At 39.8% G+C, this 19328-nt stretch overlaps 1 protein-coding gene across 3 annotated transcripts in view; it reads left to right on the top strand.

Moving 5' to 3' along the window:
• PCCA (propionyl-CoA carboxylase subunit alpha) overlaps positions 1 to 19328 on the top strand; it is a 457788-nt gene that overhangs the window by 115866 nt on the left and 322594 nt on the right. For all 3 annotated transcript variants that reach the window (XM_033177344.1, XM_033177343.1, XM_033177345.1), the window contains exon 7: positions 12606 to 12737. In XM_033177344.1, the coding sequence (XP_033033235.1) occupies positions 12606 to 12737 (132 nt within the window). The remainder of the gene's footprint in view (positions 1 to 12605; positions 12738 to 19328) is intronic.

The following is a 19328-nucleotide window of genomic DNA, read 5'->3' as shown; positions in this document are numbered from 1 at the left end:
CTTAAGTAGGAAACTTGACTTCTGCCAACAGTTACAGTGTGGAAAGTTACCACTGTTCTCTTTCCCTGACTAAACACCGTACATAGCTATCATCTGGAAATAATAGTATTACTTCAGTGCATTGTGCCAGTAGACACTTAATATGGAATATACATTAAACTAAATGAAATCCAGATCCCTGTAATACTGAAAGAAAAAGACACAGGTTCCTTTCGTTAAACCAAGTCATAGCATATAGTGTACAATGAATTAAATACAGTTTGTATGTCATTCGATTTTAATTGAACTTGCAATTAGCATCCCAAACAAATCTAAAAATCATGTGGGTTTATAAATTTTTATTTTTGAATTTTAAAATAATAGAACCTTTGCCCCCTTCCACTACCCATCTGCTATAGCAATTACATTCCTTTATGTTCTTATCCTAATGAATCAGCTACATTGGGTTTTAATTTACAATGAACTGACAACAGTTAAAGAAAATGACTCCTATAAATGTAGTAGGTGAGAGGCTGAGGGCATCCTCTTCTAGGTTATTCTTCTCCTTCCTCCGTTTGTGGATGCTCCACAGTCAGTGTTGGGAAAATTAGTTAGGAGTTTTATTACAGTCTTCTCTAAAGTGTTGTCCCCATTGCACAGACTCAGGACTTCCAGTGCGGTGTTGACTAGTACCAGTGCACATCCTTATCCAGGAGACTGGAACTTACCCAGGACCACAAAAATGATACTAGGAAAGTTTCTCCCCTCTCAGGGTTAAAATGTTCTCCTTATCTTTTATTTTTATATATTTATTTTTGAGACAGGATTTTGTTCTGTTGCCCAGGCTTGAGTGCAGTGGTGTGAACACGGCTCACTGCATCCTTGACCTCCTGGGCTCAAGAAATCTTCCTGCCTTGGCCTCCTATGTAGCTGGGACAATGCCTGCTTACTTTTTTTTATTTTTTTGCAGAAATGGGGTCCTGCTATGTTGTCCAGGCTGATCTTGAACTCCTGCGCTTTACTTTTTATTATTTTTATTATTATTTTTTTGAGACAGAGTGTCGCTTTGTCGCCCAGGCTGGGGCACAGTGGTGTGATCTTGGCTCACTGCAACCTCTGTCTCCCAGGTTCAATAGATTCTCCTGCCTCAGCTCCTGAGTTGCTGAGATTACAGGAGCACGCCACCATGCCCAGCTAATTTTTGTAGTTTTAGTAGAGATGGTTTCACCATGTTGGTCAGGCTGGTCTCAAACTCTTGACCTCAGGTGATCCAGGCACCCTGGCCTCCCAAAGTGCTGAGATTACAGGCGTGAGCAACTGTGCTCAGCCCTTGCCTTTTGTTCTTAATGATTATTGTTGTAAAGTACACTGAGTTCAGGTTAAAAAGCAACCACCAAAGTAGATTTTAACACCTAAAAGCTGGGAGAAGGGGCCATTCTTGTACGTAGTAACTCTTTGGAGTCCAGTTACTAACATGCCCCATATTTTATCCCAGTGCTAAACTGAACTTGTTTTCCAATAAAAAAAATAAAAGTCTGAGTAATATTACATAGGAGTACCAGAAATGGCCTTGCTGGAAACCCAAACTATTCACATTCAATAAGAAATCTGTTTGTAGGTGTGTCTGCCCATTTACAGAACAGCATATAGCTCCTGGTACTCAATACACAGTGTTGCACAGCTTGCCACAGGAGCATAAAGTGGAGGTAGTAAAAGGGTAAGGAAGAAAGAGGGAGGAGTATGAGTTGTTCAGTATTCATTTGCTTCTCATTTCATCACTGATTTGATGGCACCCAGGCCTTTACAGAGCTGGTCTCCGTAATACTGGTACAGGTGGCCTGATGTTCTGTTGCTCAGATAGTGTAGTCTCATCTCATCTGTGATTTCAGCAGCACTCATGGCAATAGGAACATTCTTTTTCTTTGCAACCCAGGAGTAAGATTGAATCTCTGATTAAAGAGCAAAGCTTGAGTGTTTTGGACATGGTGATGCTGCAGAGGTGGGTTCCTGTTCTGGCTGTCCATGTCCAAATGTTTTCATACTTTGCAGTTGCCACATTTTTTTTTTTTTTTTTTTAAGACAGGGTCTGGCTCTGTCCCCCGGACTGGAGTGCAGCGGCGTGATCTCGGCTCACTGCAACCCCCACCTCCCGGCTCAAGTGATTCTCCTGCCTCAGCCTTCTGAGTAGCTGGGATTACAGGCACACACCACCACGCCTGGCTATTTTTTATATTTTTATTAGAGACAGGGTTTCACCATGTTGACCAGGCTCGTCTCAAACTCCTGACCTCAGGTGATCCGCCCGCCTCGGCCTCCCAAAGTGCTGGAATTACAGGCGTGAGCCACCGTACCTGGTGTTCAGTTGCCACATTTAACCTTTAGTGCTAGTAAACATTTCACCATGGTTCACTTTGTACAAAATGAGAATCTTTACTGAAGTATCCCAGCCAAACGTAAGAATGTACTTAAAAAAAAAAATTTTTTTTAAGCCTAAAGTCCCTGGAAGAGGCTGGAAAACTGGCTTCAGAAACACTTCACGGGGCATGGAGCTGCTGAAGCCGCTCCTAGTCTGTGTGTTGATTTCACTCCTATAAGTTGGTGGCTACTCTGAAATAGTTTTCAAAATTTTTATTGTAAAGTAAAAGGCAGTTACAGGAGAACTATACAAAACAAATGTGTGGCTTAATGAACTATTATAGGGCTAACAATTTTGAAATCATGAAATAGGTCCAGATGCAGATGTTTACCCAGAATCCTGGAAGGCCTGGCCATGTGACGCATCTCAGTGCTAACCTCTAGCCTCTCTCTAAACATACCCATTCCTTTGGCTTTTATGGCAATCATTTTTTTTGCATTTAAAAATAATTTTATTGTCCAAATGTGCCACCTTGGACACAGTATTTAAGTTTTGTCCATTTATTTTTAAATTTGGTAAGTTTTAAAAATATTAGTCTATAGGCTCCCCTTGCTTCCTTTTCTTTATGACTTAGCTGTTGAAGAACTTGGATGTTTGACTTACAGAGTTCCCCCAGTCTTGACTTAGCTCACTGCATGGCAATGGTATAGCTCTGTGGTTTCCCCCATTCTTGGCGTTTCCTACAAATTGGCACTTGAGTTCAGAGATGAGATCAGACTTGGATATGATGCCTTTGATCAAGACTATAGGAGGCACATAATGTCTTTTTAGCTGTTTTTAAGATATAAGCAGACTTTGATGCTTACTGCCCATATCTGGTAATTTATTGGATTACAAAATTTTGGTAGTTTAATGCTAACATTTTTTTCATTAGTTAATTGGAATGTATTTAGAAAGAAACACTTCTTCTCATTTACTGTTTTATTACCACTGGTACAATTCATATATGAAAAGCAAGATAAATGCTGAATTCTTTACCTTTATTTACTATTTCTAAAGTAATGATTGGTTCCTTGTCACCCCTCAAAGTTAACCAATTCTTTTAAGCAAAATCACTATGAAGTCATATCGTTGAAATTACTAATGAACTCAAGTTGTTCCTCTTTAGTCCGTGGGGCCTAAGTTGACTCATGGGTCTTTTTGATTTGACCTCATAGTCTTCTCTAGCTTCCTTGCTATCTGATCTGACTGGACATTCCAGGCTCATGTTTTACATTTTCTGTTCCAACTTCTTTCCTTCCTTCCTTCCTTCCTTCCTTCCTTCCTTCCTTCCTTCCTTCCTTCCTGTCTTTCTTTCTCTCTCTCTTTCTCTCTCCTTCCTTCCTTCCTTCCTTCTTTCTTTCTTTCTTTCTCCCTTCCTCCCTTCCTTCCCTCCCCCCTTCCTTCCTTCCTTCCTTCCTTCCTTCCTTCCTTCCTTCCTTCCTTCCTTCCTTCCTCTCTCTCTTTCTTTCTTCTTTCTGTGTTTATTTATGAGATGGAGTCTTGCTCTGTCGCCCAGGCTGGAGTGCAGTGGCGCGATCTTGGCTGACAGCAAGCTCTGCCGCCTGGGTTCACGCCATTCTCCCGCCTCAGCCTCATGAGTAGCTGGGACTACAGGCGCCCGCCACCACACCCAGCTACTTTTGTTTTTGTATTTTTAGTAGAGACGGGGTTTCACCTTGTTAGGTAGAATGGTCTCGATCTCTTGACCTTGTAAATCCACCCACCTCGGCCTCCCAAAGTGCTGGGATTACAGGCGTGAGCCACAGCACCTGGCCTTCTGTTCAACTCTTTAATCAGCCATCTTTTCAAAATGCCTTGGCTTCTTCTAATGGTATTTGGAGATCACAGTTGGGGTACTAGGCATGGTCATTGCTACTGATTGGTCATTTTAAGCCTTTTTAGTTGCCAGGGCTAGGAAATAACATATACATATATATAAACAGGTTTTTAACATATATGTTTTATGTTATATATGTATATTGCTTATAATACAATGTTAACTATATTATATTCATACAATATAGACCATATGGCAATATATTTACTACATAAATATGTTTAAATATAATGCCAACCGCAACCCAAAATATGGTATGTATATAAAACATATTTATATTATAATAATCATACTGTATTAATAACATACACATAACATTTTTCTCATATATAATATATACAACAATATAAAAGTATAATTAAATAAAGTCTATGTTTTATGTGAGACAAAGTAACTCCCGTGTTCATAGCAATATTTTCCATTACAATTCAGAATTGCAGAACTTTAACCTCTTCTTTGTTGCCCCCTGTGTATCTTCATTCTTCCGGATTCGGAATTCTCACTCTCAAGGACAGGGGAAATGACAGAATTAGAGTATCTCACAATTGCTTATTTGTCTCCTCCTGTGCTATACACAGAGCAATCTCAGGATAACTGCCTGAGATAACACTGCCAATATGATTACTAAAAACATTACAAATGTATTTGTACATCATCTTCCTCTAATATTAAAAAAAAAGTTGTACTCTATATTATCAGAAAGTGTGGCTGTTATCTATAAGGTTTTTATACATATATCTCCTTAGCTTTCATTTAGTTTTAGCTCTACAAGTAACTCCTGGCTCTTTATGTTGATGTCTCATTTGTCATTTTAGTTTCCTGAAGCTCCTTCTCTAGTACAGGAGTGGGCAGACTTTTTCTGTAAGGAGCCGGAGGGTAAATATTTTTGGCTTTGTGAGCCGTATGATCTCTGCTGGTACTCATTCTTATTCTTGTAGTGAGAAAGCAATCACAGACAATGTAAACTATGAGAATGGCTGCGTTTCAGTTTCCTAATAATTTTCACACGTAATGATACAGTATTTAAAAAAAAAATTTGCCTCCTCCCCACCCCCAATAATTAGTAAAATCTTTTCTTAGATCATGGACTGTACAAAAACAGGCAGTGAGGCTGGGCATGGTGGCTCTTGCCTGTAATCCCTGCATTTTGAGAGGCTGAGGGGGGCAGATCACTTGAGGTCAGGAGTTTGAGACCAGCCTGACTAACATGGTGAAACCCCGTCTCTACTAAAAATACAGAATTAGCTGGGCCTGGTGGTGCATGCCTGTAATCCCAGCTACGTGGGAGGCTGAGGCAGGAGAATCGCTTGAACCTGGGAGGTGGAGGTTGCAGGGAGCTGGGATTGCACCATTGCACTCTAGCCTGGGCGACAAGAGTGAAATTGCCTCTCAAAACAAAAAACAAAAAAACCCAAAGCAGGCAGTGAATGGGCCAGATTTGGCCTACACACTAGTTTGCAAACCTCTGCTGTATTGGACTTCTCAAAGTTTATGAGTTCTTGCATGTTGTTACATTTTCTCTGCCTTTTATAGTTGCACTCACTTCTGTGGATTAAAATTGCTTAGCTTGACACAGCCTGGTGGCTCATGCCTGCAATCCCACCACTTTGGGAGGCTGGGGCAGGAGGATCGCTTGAGGCCAGGAGTTTGAGACCGTCATAGGCAACATAGCAAGACTCCATCTCTACCCCACCAAAAAAAAAAAAAAAAAATGCTGGGCAGTACACACCTGTAGTCCTAGCTACTTAGGAGGTCAAGATGGGAGGATCACTTGAGCCCAGGAGTTTGAGGCTGCAGTGAACTATAATGGCACCCCTGCATTCCAGGCTGGGTGACAGAGCAAGACCCTCTTCCCCAAAATTAAAATAAGTTAAGTTCTTAGCTCATACTTTGTTTCCTGGAGTTTCTTACTCAAAAGAGTTTATTATTCCATTTTCTTTTGGCACAAAATATTGCTGTCAAAGTCTGATGATTATTTAAATTTCTCTTTTGTATAGTTACCTTTTCCTGTTTTTTGTTTTTTTCATTTACTTAAGTATTATTGCTAGCATTTTTTCTTGGTATGTTGGTCATCCTGGAATGAATTTCTCCTGTAGTGTGGTCTTTTAATATGTATTTTTAATTCAAGTAAATTTTCTTGAGTTATATTTTTAATATTTGCTCTTTTTTTGCTTTGGTTCTCTTCAGGGATTCCTATTATTCATATGTTGGATGTCCTTTTTTATCTGCAATATTTGTCATCTTCTCCTGTATTGTTTATTCAATTTTTTATATTTAAATTCAATATTTTTATTTTCACTTTGTCTTTCTCATAAGGCATTGTCTGTTTTCCTTATTCACTCAACTTCTTTGTAGCTGTTTTCATTTATAGAATGATTTTCTTTTTCATTTCTAATTGTATCCTGAGTTCTGTCATCTCCTTTCTGCATTTCTGAGCTTTTCTAAATCTGATTTATGCTATTTTATGTTATGTGTCATTTAAAAATGTCTTTTAACTTGTTTTGAAATATTAGACGATAGGCCGGGCATGGTGGTTCATGCCTGTAATCCCAGCACTTTGGGAGGCCAGGGTGGGCGGATCATGAGATCAGGAGTTTGAGGCCAGCTTGGCCAACATAATGAAACTCTGTCTCTATTAAAAATACAGAAAAAATTAGCCGGGCATGGTGATATGCATCTGTAGTCCCAGCTAATTGGGAGGCTGAGGTGGGAGAATTGCTTGATCCTGGGAGGTGGAGGTTGTAGTGAGCCGAGGTTGCGCCACTGCACTTCAGCCTGGGTGACAGAGTGAGATGCCATCTCAAAAAAAAAAAAAAAATTAGGTGATAGTTTTGATCTATTGTGTTGGTATGTTTTTGTCCTGTGCTTTCCCCCCACCACATGGATGTTATTCTGGTCCCTTTTTCTTGCCTTATAAAACCATTGTATTGAGGCTGGGCATGGTGGCTCACACCCGTAATCCCAGAACTTTGGGAGGCCGAGGCGGGTGGATCACTTGAGGTCAGGATTTCGAGACCAGCTCGTCTGACATGGTGAAACCCTGTCTCTACAAAAAATACAAAACCATATTAGCTGGGCATGATGGGGGGCACCTGTAGTCCCAGCTACTTGGGAGGCTGAGACAGGAGAATTGCTTGAACCCCAGAGGTGGAGGTCGCAATGAGCCAGGATCTCCCTGCTGCAGTCCAGAGCGAGACTTTGTATCACGACAAAAAACAAAAAAAATTGGGTTGGATTTTACCTTGATACTTTTATTTTGCTTAGTTTAATGTATAAAATTTAGTTTTTCTCTACATTGCTTTTTAAAGAGCCATGTATTTTAAAATCAGTGACTTACATCCAAAAAGTTCAAACACTTGAATAGAGATAGCAGGAAGTGGTTTATTCTGAGGTCTTAAAAAGAATGAATTAACCCTGTAATCTCCCCAGTATTCTTTTCGATGTTCCTATTGATATCACTGTATTCAGTGGGTGCTCCTTTCTATCTGCTACATTAATTTTTGAAAGCTTTCTTTCTGACTCAGTTTATCAGATGTGCTATATTCCCTGAACCAATCCTGGAACTGGCCTTTTCTACCAGAAACACTTTTTCCTTTTAGCATGGAATAGTATTAAAAACCACAATCTGGATCTTTTGGACAGTTCAGCTGTTTTTCCATGGCTATCTTTTTTTGTTTGTTTGTTTGAGACAGGGTCTTGCTCTGTCATCCAGGCTGGAGTGCAGTGGTGCAGTCTCAGCTCACTCCAGCTTCTGCCCACAGGGCTCAAGCAATCCTCCTACCTCAGCTTCCCAAGTAGCTGGGACCACATGGGACCACAGGTATACACCACTATGACTGGCTAATTTTTATATTTTTTGTAGAGAAAAGTTTTCGCCATGTTGCTCAGCCTTGTTTCAGACTCCTGAGCTCATGCAGCTCATCTGCCTCGGCCTCCCAAAGTGCTGAGATCACAGGCATGACCCACTATGCCTGGCCCCATGGCTGTCTTTTACTTCTGACCCTGGTTTTGTAGTTACTCAAGTAGCAACTCTTGGTGAACCTAAAATGTATACACTTGAAAATCTGAATTCATAATTAGCGATTTACTAACTTATGGTATTTCTAAGAATGAAATATGTATCATACATTGTAATTTTTACAATGATTCTTTCTGTCCTTCATTCCTGACATAAAGTCTATTGTAAATTAAATCTCATTTCCTTAACATACTGCTCAAACCCAACCCTTTTCCCCATTCTTCTATTAAAATTTTTCCAGAACTGTAAGGTCACAGAATTTAGGAAATAGATAAAATTTTGGAGCATGATTTCAGCTTTTCATAATTTCTTTCTCTTCTTGTGTCTTGCTGTGTCGCCCATGCTGGAGTGTAGTGGCTATTCATAGGTGCCATCGTAGCGCACAACAACTGTGAACAGTGTCTGGACTCAAGAGATACTCCTGGCTCAGCCTCCCAAGTACCTGGGACTACAGGCACACGTGGCTCATAATTTTTTTTTTTATTAATCACTTTAATGATGAAAAATGCCCACCTTTTGTGATCATAAGACATTTGTTTGCATTCAGATATTATATGCATCATGCAAGGTAAATTTAAAAGGACCTTGAGAAGCTTATTTTTGGAAACAAATTTAGTTACTATTATGTAACGGAAAACTTACAGTGATTAAGGGAAGCTGATAATTAGATGGATAACAAAAAATACCGGGTTAACAGGAGAGTATCGAAGGTTCCTAGTGGATAAAATCTGGCTTTTTATTCTACATCACACCACTGCCTGGTCGAGAACTGAAAGCGTTTGAAACATGCTGCATCACACTGCAGTTGCCATATTCTCTTATCCTGACCTCATCCTTTTTGGTCACAGATTTATGGGAGCCAGGAGCCTCTAATGTTGCTCTATCACTTTGCTTTAATTACTTTTAAAGGCCGACCTAGGGAGCACTTCCAAAAACACATTGATAAAAAGGAAGTTAAGTCATTGAAACATTTGTAGTTATCCAGCATACTACTGACTATTTTTCTTTTGTATTGGGTGGGACAAAAAATAGTCACTAAATATTTGATGTAAGCTTTTTTTTTTTTTTTTGATAATTTTGCATTTTTGGGTGAGTAATTTTCCTCAAATTAGAATGCACAAGAAAAATCTGGTTCATCAGTGTTCCAGGTCGTTGGGCTCCTGTTAATCAGAAGTTTTACTGTATAATCATAATGTGTTTTGGATGTTCTCATTTATGTTATTTCTTCAATTCTTTGTGTGGGCACTCTGATTGCTTGATTATATCTACCTGGCATAGTCGCTTTTAAAGCAGCATTATAATAAAAATTTCCATCTTTGCAAGTAAAATGAGAATACGGAAAGACAACTGATGGTTGAAGCATGATTGTTTCCTCTTGCGTTTACTTAGTGTTCAGCGGGTTTCAGGTTTTGGATAAAGAGAAATGAATATGATCATTGTCCTGGTCCGAAATGATTCATGTATCCACCTGGAGACACAGAGTTGATAGAGGTGTAGGCTTACCACTATTATCTCCCCATACAGAGCAGCGCTACTTCCTACGTGCTTTGCATTTTTGGGGATTTGCATAAGATTTTTTTTTTCCATGAAAATAAGGTTCTACTAAAACCAAATACAAAAACATTTGATAGAGAGATACTTTATAAGCACCTCTTATGGCTGAAGGGGTTTCTTATCTAGCATCCTACCACTTGTAACACCAGCAAATTTTAGGCATTTGGGTTCCTATAATATTATTTTAGAGTCCTGTGGACCTAGCTATCTTATTATTCTAGTGTCCTCTTTTTCTTTTTTTTTTTTTTCTGGAGAAAGAGTCTCACTCTGTTGCCCAGGCTGGAGTGCCGTGGTGCAATCTTGGCTTACTGCAACGTCCACTTCCCAGGTTCAAGCGATTCTCCTGCCTCAACCTCCAGAGTAGCTGGGATTACAGGCACGCACCACCATGCCCAGCTGATTTTTCTATTTTTAGTAGAGACAGGGTTAGGAGCATCCTCATTCCCAAAGAGAAAAGGATGCAGAGGAATCTGAGTAGTTGTCCCCAGTTTATGACACTTACCTCTTGTTCTCTGTGCTGTCATTTCTCCTTAGCTCTCTAGTCTTCATCAGCCTTGTATTAAAACACTCAAGTTTCACTGCTTCTTTGGATTTTCATTTCCTTAGGCAGGCTCCTGTGTCACGTACAACTTACATTAAGTAAATGTGTATACTTTTTTTTTTTTGGTTAATCTATCTTTTGTAATAGGTGCCACAGCCATAAACTTAGAAGGGTAGAAGGAAAATAATAGTTTTCCTCCTGTACGTTATTTAATTCTTTAATCAAACTTAAAAGTCAGATATTATCCACATTGTCACTCAAAGAAATGGATGCTTTAGACTCCGGGTCTAAAAATTCCCTTTTCTTTTGTTTTGCTTTTGGGTAGGAGAGAAGCATACCTCTTGAATTTAAATGCATTGGCGTTACTACTCAGTTTCTCTGAATGATGTCATTCACAACTTTTATTTTTATATATATTTTTTGAGATGGAGTCTCGCTCTGTCCCCAGGCTGGAGTGCAGTAGCTCCATCTCGGCCCACAGCAACTTCTGACTCCCGGGTTCAAGCAATTCTCCTGCCTCACCCTCCCCAGTAACTGGGATTACAGGTGCATGCCACTACGCCCAGCTAATTTTTTGTATTTTTAGTAGAGACGGGGTTTCACCATGTTGGTCAGGATGGTCTCGATCTCTTGACCTCATGATCTGTCCTCCTCAGCCTCCCAAAGTGTTGGGATTACAGGCGTGAGCCACTGCACCTGGACTACCATTCACAACTTTTAATTCCATCCTGTATTTGATGCCTGTAGTCCCAGCTACTCGGGAGGCTGAGGCGGGAGAATGGCGTAAACCCGGGAGGCGGAGCGTGCAGTGAGCTGAGATCCGGCCACTGCACTCCAGCCTGGGCGACAGAGCGAGACTCCGTCTCAAAAAAAAAAAAAAAATCTGTAGTTTGGAGGTTGCAGTGAGCCAAGATTGTGCCATTGCACTCCAGCCTGATAACAGAGTGAGACTCTGTCTCAAAAAAGATAAAATCTGTATTTCAGCCTGGACTTGTCTGATCACTTCTATACCTCTCTATCTGCCTCCTTAACATGCATACTTGACTATTGTGAGGCACCTCAGCTCAGCGTGTGCAAAGTTGGAGTCACATCTCACCTCCTAAATATTTATCTCCTTGTGTATTCCTTGTGTTTATTCCTTGTTCGACTTCCACTTGCTGCTCAGGGTGGGGTTAATCCTCCTGGTCACGATGGCCAGGAGAGCAGTCCAAGCAACAGGCTACTCAGCTGCCCTGGTCACCAGGAGAATGAACCTTTTTTCCCAAGTCAGGATTCTTTGCAGGTAGCAATGCTAACATGGAATGAACATGTGACGTAAAAGTGATATATAAATATGCGATTTATTGTTTATACCAACTCTGACAAAGGTCATAGGGCAATCAGCATTTAGGCGCCTTCCTCGAGGAAGGCCTGCATATAGGTCTGGTTTTTCCCATTTTATATTTACCTTCAGTTCTTTATGAAATGACTTCATCCTTTATCTCAGCAAACACCCCCATTACTTTTCTAGACCATGCCCTGTGGTGGAGCTAATGGCATCATATTTTGTTCTGTCTCTAGATCTCTTTAAGTCATTAGCATTTTTTTTTATTAGAGTGGAATGAACAGAGAGGTAGATCCATTGTCAAGGTACTCAGTGTGGTTTGTGCAGAGTGGTTTTGATTGAAACTGGAAGTCTACCCAGTTAAATTCCCGCTGGATTCTTGACTCATCTTTTGTAGTCACAAGGATGTAAACATGTTGTACTTTCTTTTATCTGTTTCTCTGAAGTGTCAGTGATCTGTTCACATTTCCTGGAAATTATTGATATCCTGTCATCTTCATCCATGTTATCTCCTATGTTTTAGCTCAGAGCCTGGCGCAGAATTGGTATTCAGTAAATATGGATATTTGTGTTATACTAGGCACTATGCTGCAGGCTGTTGAAAACACAGAGATTTATAAGGTGTTTAGGGGTGACCTTACTGGCTAGATTAGGTGGCATAGGACGTTATATACAAATACAGTGTCATAGAGTGGCTTTTCGGAGGTGCACTGTTTATACCCAGCAGGAGTTCTTCAGTGCTGTCCGTTGTTTTCATTTGACTTTGTTGCATGCATCTATCCATACATGTACTATATGCAATATAGTATTTTAATGTGTTGGCTCAAAAACTGTTGTTTCTGCGAGAAAAATAGTTAGAAAATACACATATGGGCTTTTCTTTTTATGAATTGTGACTCCACATCATGCTCTGTAATGTTCTTGTTATAAATTTTGACTTGTTTTTCTCCACAGGCAGCAGAAGATGTCATTTTCATTGGACCTGACACACATGCTATTCAAGCCATGGGTGACAAGATTGAAAGCAAATTATTAGCTAAGAAAGCAGAGGTTAATACAATCCCTGGCTTTGATGGAGTAGTCAAGGTGAGAAGCTGTTTTAACTTTTATTGTATATGTCTTTAAGTTAAGCATTTTGTCAAAAGTCTAAGATAAAATGTAATTATTGCTTTTTTGGGATATATTTATACACACACACATATATACACACATATACATACATGTATATATGTTTAAAAAATCAGTGTTTTTACATTTATTTATTTATTTATTTAAGGTAAAGTCTTGCTCTTGTCACCCAGGCTGGAGTGCAATGATGCAATCTTGGTTCACTGCAACCTCCACCTCCAGGGTTCAAGTGATTCTCCTGCTTCAACCTCTGGAGTAGCTGGGATTGCAGGCGCCTGCCACCATGCCCAACTAATAATTTTTGTATTTTTAGTAGAGACAGGGTTTCACCATGTTGGCCAGGCTGGTCTTGAACTCCTGACCCCAGGTGATCTGCCTGCCTCGTCCTCCCGGGTGCTGGGATTACAGGTGTGAGCCACCGCATCTGGCCAAAAATCAGTGTTTTTAACTGGATTATTTTATTATTTTTAGAGATGGGGGTCTCACTCTGTTGCCGAGGCTGGAATGCAGTGGTGCAATCATAGCTCACTGTAACCTTGAACTCCTAGGCTCAAATGATCCTCTTGCCACGACTCAAGAATCCCTCCTTTAACCTCCCAAGTGGCTAGGACTACAGGCACACACCACCACACCTGACTAATTATTTTTATTTTGTAGAGATGAGGGTCTCACTGTGTTGCCCAGGCTGGTCTCAAACTCCTGGGCTGAAGTGATTCTCCCGCCTTGGCCTTCTGAAGTATTGGGATTACAGGTGTGAGCCGTTGCACCTGGGCAACTTGTATTATTTTAAATAGCATAAGTTTGAGTGAGAAACCGTTTGAGCATTGTATTCAGTGAATCAGCAGTGACTCAGACTTTCATAGGAAAAAGCTTAGTGATTAAAAATTGTATTGTCAGATCTCTGGATTGCATTTAATAGTGGTATGTGTTTCATGTGTTAAATATTGTGAGTTTCTCTATGTATCTTTATCTTGAGCTTCTCTCCATGTGCATAATATGTAAGTTAGAATCATGTTTCTGGTGAAAGTGGTATAGCTATAGATAACTGTATATTGCAAACATTTAGCAAGAGCCTTCTGCAGCTGAAGGCTTCTGAGGGAGAAATGCAGAAATTGAAGTATGCAATTTCCCCTTTTCCCATGAAAAATTATTCTATTTTTTTCTATTTAGAAGAGAGTCATCATTTAGAGTTTTAACCTTGTGATTTGAATTAGCCTGCAGGAACTCTTCATTTCAGCATTTCTTATTGTTACTTTTGGCATTCTGTATTGGGCTGTTCTTCATTGTGCAAGATCATTTCATGCATTAGAGGACAATTAGAAAACTTGGCCCCTGGTTAATAAATATCCTCAGCTTCTTGCCCATATTAACCTGTATTTACTTTTATCTATGTTTATCCATGTTGTTTCTTCTCCCTTGTTACAAGGAGGAGGTGCTCCACATGCTCTGGAAAGCCAGTTTCTCCTCCTATTTTCCAAATATATTCTTTATAGCCTTCACAGGCTATGGTTTCACTGATTATCTTTTCTCCCTTCTGTGTCTTAAAATTCTCCTCATCTTTTAGCTCCTTTCTGTTATCATTGCTATTAAAAATGCTCCGTGAACAAATGTATTGTTCACTCAGTTGTGTGGGAAGGATGTGGTGATGAGATACACGTAATCTGCGCATCATAGTGCTCACAGTTTAGTGGGAAAGAAGCAACCGTTTCTTCCATTCATAAAGCACCATCACCCCTCACTCTACAGCTCGTTGCCACCTTCTTCCTTTCTTCCCTTTCAGTGCCAAAGCTCTTAGAATTGCCCTTCCTCACTTTCATTTCTGTATCTTTCACTTTATCTTTAAATTTGCTGTCTAGCTTCTTTACTCATTCCTACTGGATTTCTCTTGCAAAGCTACCAGCAACCTCTTCCCTTTGTTAAATCCAGTATATAAGCTTGAATTCTGATCTTATATCAATCTCTGAGCAGCATTTGAGTCTCTTGGTCAGTCCATACTTCCCTCGTGAGATATTCACTTCTGACACATTACTCAGTTCTAGTTTTTGTGTTTTTTGGCTTGTTTGAAGGCCCCTTCTTAGATTCCTCCTGATTGTTCTTCCTATCTTTGTTCCTTAAATGGGGGTTTTATTCTGGGTCCTGAGTAGGACATTTCCTCTTTTTATTGTGCTAACTTGCCCCGGGCAATCTTACTTTTTTTCATAGCATTAATTGCCACCTTTTCTTTTTTATTTTATTATTATTATTTGAGACATGGTCTTGTTCTGTCACCCAGGCTAGAGTGCGATGGCACAGTCACGGCTCACTGCAACCTCAACCTCCTGGGCTCAAGTGCTCCTCCCTCCCACGTCAGCTGCTTGAATAGGTGGGACTATAGATGTGTGCCACCACACCTGCCTACTTTCTATATTTTGTAGAGACGGGGGTTTCACTGTGTTGCCCAGACTGGTCTCAAACTCCTGGGCTCAAGCAGTCCTTCTCCTTGCCCTCCCGAAGTGCTGGGATTTACAGGCATGAGCCACTGCACTTGGCCTGTTGCCACTTTTCTGACCAATCTCAAACGTATGTATCTGTTCTAGATACCACTTCTGAACTTCAGAATGACATATCCAGTTGCTTCCTGTACAGCTCTTACTACTTGATGCCTCTGAGGCACTTTGAAACTAACAAGTTAAAAGCCGAACATCTTTTTCCTGAAACTATAGATTGGTACTACAGCCCATGCACACCTATGTTTATAAATAAAGGTTTATTGGAGGGCAGCCATGTTCATTCCTTTACATATTGTCTATGGTTGCTTTTCCACTAAAATGGCAGAGCTGAATAGTAGACTCAACTATGTGGAGGAGACTCAACTATGTGGATCCATTAAGAAAAAGTTTGCCTATCCCTGCTCTAAAATTCTTATCCTTCATTCTTTTCTGCCTAGGAAGGTGGTGGCTAGAAACACAGTAATTCTTAACAAACGTGACTGTGGAGAATTCACTCAAATAGCTTTCTAATCCATTTACTTCTTTCTTTGCCTGTGCTAACCAACCCAAATTCCAGCTACTATCATCTAGTCTAGATTACTTCATCTGCCTTCTAATTATTCTCCTTGTAGTCATTCTTGCTTCCATCTGATTAATTTTTTAAAAATTCTTCACCTCAATCATTTATAATGTCTTTGTGTTACAAACATTCTAATTATACTTTTAGTTATTTTAAAATGTACAATACATTATTATTGACTGTAGTCACTTTGTTGTGCTATCAAATACTAGATCTTCCCCATTCTATCTAACTGTACCCGTTTTTGTACCCATTAACCATCCCCATGTCCTCCACCCACCCCCCCCGACTACCCTTCCCAGCCTCTGGCAATCATCATTCTACTCTCTATCACTGTGAGTTCAACTGTTTTAATTTTTAGCTCCCACAGATGAGTAAGAACATGTCAAGTTTGTCTTCCTATATCTGACTTAGCTCATTTAACATAATGTCCTCCAGTTCCATCTGTGTTGTTGCAAGTGACAGGACCTCATTCTTTTTGGTGGCTGAATATATATGGAGTACATATACTCCATTATATATATGTACCACTTTTTAAAAATCCATTCGTCTGTTGATGGACATTTAGGTTTCTTCCAAATGTTGGCTATCGTGAATAGTGTTGCAGTAAACGTGGGAGTGTAGATATCTCTTTGACATACTGATTTCCTTTCTTTTGGGTATATACCTAGCAGTGGGATTGCTGGAGCATATGGCGGCTCTATTTTTAGTGTTTTGAGCAACCTCTATACTGTTCTCCACAGTGGCTTTACTGATTTGCATTCCCCCCAACACTATATAAGAGTTCCCTTTTCTCTATATCCTCGCCCGCATTTGTTACTGCCTGTCTTTTGGATAAAAGCCAGTTTAACTGGGGTGAGATGATTTCTCATTGTATTGCATTTCTCTGATGATCAGTTATGTTGAGCACCTTTTCATATGCTTGTTTAACATTTGTATGTCTTCTTTTGAGAAATGTGTATTCAGATCTTTTGCCCATTTAAAAAATTGGATTATTAGATTTTTTTTTGTCGCTGAGTTGTTTGAGCTCCTTATATATTCTGGTTATTAATCTCTTGTCAGATGGATGGTTTGCAGATATTTTGCTCCCATTCTGTGAGTTGTCTCTTGACTGTTGATTGTTGCCTTTGCTGTGCAGAAGCTTTTTGACTTGATGTGATCCCATTTGTTTATTTTTGCTTTGCTTGCCTGTGCTTGTGGGATATTACTCAAGAGATCTTTGCCCAGACCAACATCTTAGAGAGTTTCTGCAATGTTTTCTTTTGGTAGTTTCATAATTTGAGGTTTTAGGTTTAAATTTTCAATAGATTTTGATTTGATTTTTGTATATGGTGAGAGATAAGGGTCCAGTTTTATTCTGCATATGGTTATCCAGTTCCCCCAGCACCATTTATTGAAGAGACTGTCCTTTCCCTAAAGTATGTTCTGGGCACCTTTGTCAAATGAATTCACTGCAGATGTATGGATTTATTTCTGGATTCTCTGTTCTGTTCCATTGGTCTATGCCAGTACTATGCTGTTTTGGTTGCTATAGCTCTGTAGTATAATTTGAAGTCAGGTAATGTGATTCCTCCAGTTTTGTTCTTTTTCCTCAGGATAGCTTTGCCTATTATGGATCTTTTGTGGTTCTATATAAATTTTAGAATTTTTTTTCTCGATTTCTGTGATGATTGTCACTGTTGCCAGGCTGAAGTGCAGTGGCACAATCTCAGCTCACTGCAACCTCCACCTCCCGGGTTCAAGTGATTCTCCTGCCTCAGCCTCCCAAGTAGCTGGCACTATAGGCGTGCACCACCACACCCAGCTAATTTTTGCGTTTTTTAGTAGAGACGGGGTTTTACCATGTTGGCCAGGATGGTCTTGATCTCCTCACCTCGTGATCCACCCACCTTGGCCTCCCAAAGTGCTGGGATTACAGGAGTGAGCCACCGTGCCCGGCCTACAGTTTTCATTGTAGAGACCTTTCACTTCTTTGGTTAAGTTTATTCCTAAGTATTTTATTTTATTTTATTTTATTCGTAGCTATTGTAAGTGGGATTACTTTCTTGATATCTTCTTCAAATTGTTTACTGTTGGCATATAGGAATTCTTGTCCATTAATTCATGATACTTCAGTTTGAGTGACCAAAAATCCAGATTTGATCATATGCCTGTCTTTAATAACTTTTGAATGACTACTCATATAAATGTTTTAAATGGTTGGATTTTGCTTAGCTCTCCAAACTGGTAATTGTGCCAGTGTATCTTTTGCACTGTATGTATCCGCCATACTTGACATTGTTCAGATTCTTGAAACTTCTGTACTTACTCATAACTGCTTCTGTCTTCATTCCTGATTGTCTCTTAGTCATTGTTTAGGTCTTGGCTTCAATGTAAATTCCTCACATAGGCATTCCTTAACTGTCTTCATTAAATTAGGCCCTCTGCTGTATTTTTCTTGGGATCTTCATTAACTCATCACATTTTAAATCATTTGTTCATTCATCTATTCAGTAGATATTTACCAAGTGCATGTTATTTGTCTGACACTGTTTGAAGTGCTATTGATATAGTAGTGAACAAAAAGACTGAATGTATTTTTCTGCCCTCAAGGAGCTTACACTATAGAAGAAGGAGACAGATGATAAACAAATAATAAAACATATAATATGCTCTATGTTGAAACATAAGAGAAAGAGACTGCTGGAAGGTGGGGCTATATTCACAATTTTAAATACAGGCATCTCTTGATATCTACAAGGGATTGGTTCCAAGACCTACCTCCTCAGATACCAAAATTTATTGATCCTCAAGTGCCCTATATGAAATGGGGTAGTGTTTGCATATATCCTATGCTCATCCTTCTGTATACTTTATTTTTTAATTTTTATATATTTATTTTTTTGAGGTGGAGTCTCACCTTATCACCCAGGCTGGAGTGCAGTGTCATGATCCTGGCTCACTGTAACCTCCGCCCCCCCACCCCCGGCCCCCGGGTTCAAGCAATTTTCCCACCTCAGCCTACGAAGTAGCTTGGATTATAGGCATGTGCCACCATGCCCAGCTAATTTTTGGATTTTTAGTAGAGATGAAGTTTCACCACGTTGGCTAGGCTGGTCTTGAACTCCTGACCTCAAATGATTTACCTGCCTTGGCCTCCCAAGTGCTGGGATTACAGATGTGAGCCACTGCGCGCAGCCCTTCCGTATACTCTAAATCATCTCTAGATTACTTATAATACCTAATACAATGTAAATGCTATGTGAATAGTTGTCCCACTGTGTTTTAAAATTTGCAGTGTTTTTATTTTTCCTTCCTTCCTTCCTTCCTTTCTTCCTTTCTTTTTTTTTTTTTTCTGAGTATTTTCCATCTGTGGTTGGTTTAATCTGTGGATACAGAACCCAAGGATATAGAGGGCCAAGTGCATGTTTAGCAGACTATCTAAGGAAGTGGCAGGACAAGTCTTGTTGCTATCCTGGAGAAGAGCAAAGCAGATTAGGCAGAAAGAATAACAAGTGCAAG

This window comes from Trachypithecus francoisi, unplaced genomic scaffold, assembly GCF_009764315.1.
Source record: "Trachypithecus francoisi isolate TF-2019V2 unplaced genomic scaffold, Tfra_2.0 Lachesis_group18, whole genome shotgun sequence".
NCBI classification, from domain to species: domain Eukaryota; kingdom Metazoa; phylum Chordata; class Mammalia; order Primates; family Cercopithecidae; genus Trachypithecus; species Trachypithecus francoisi.
This window is presented reverse-complemented; position numbering and strand designations above follow the sequence as displayed.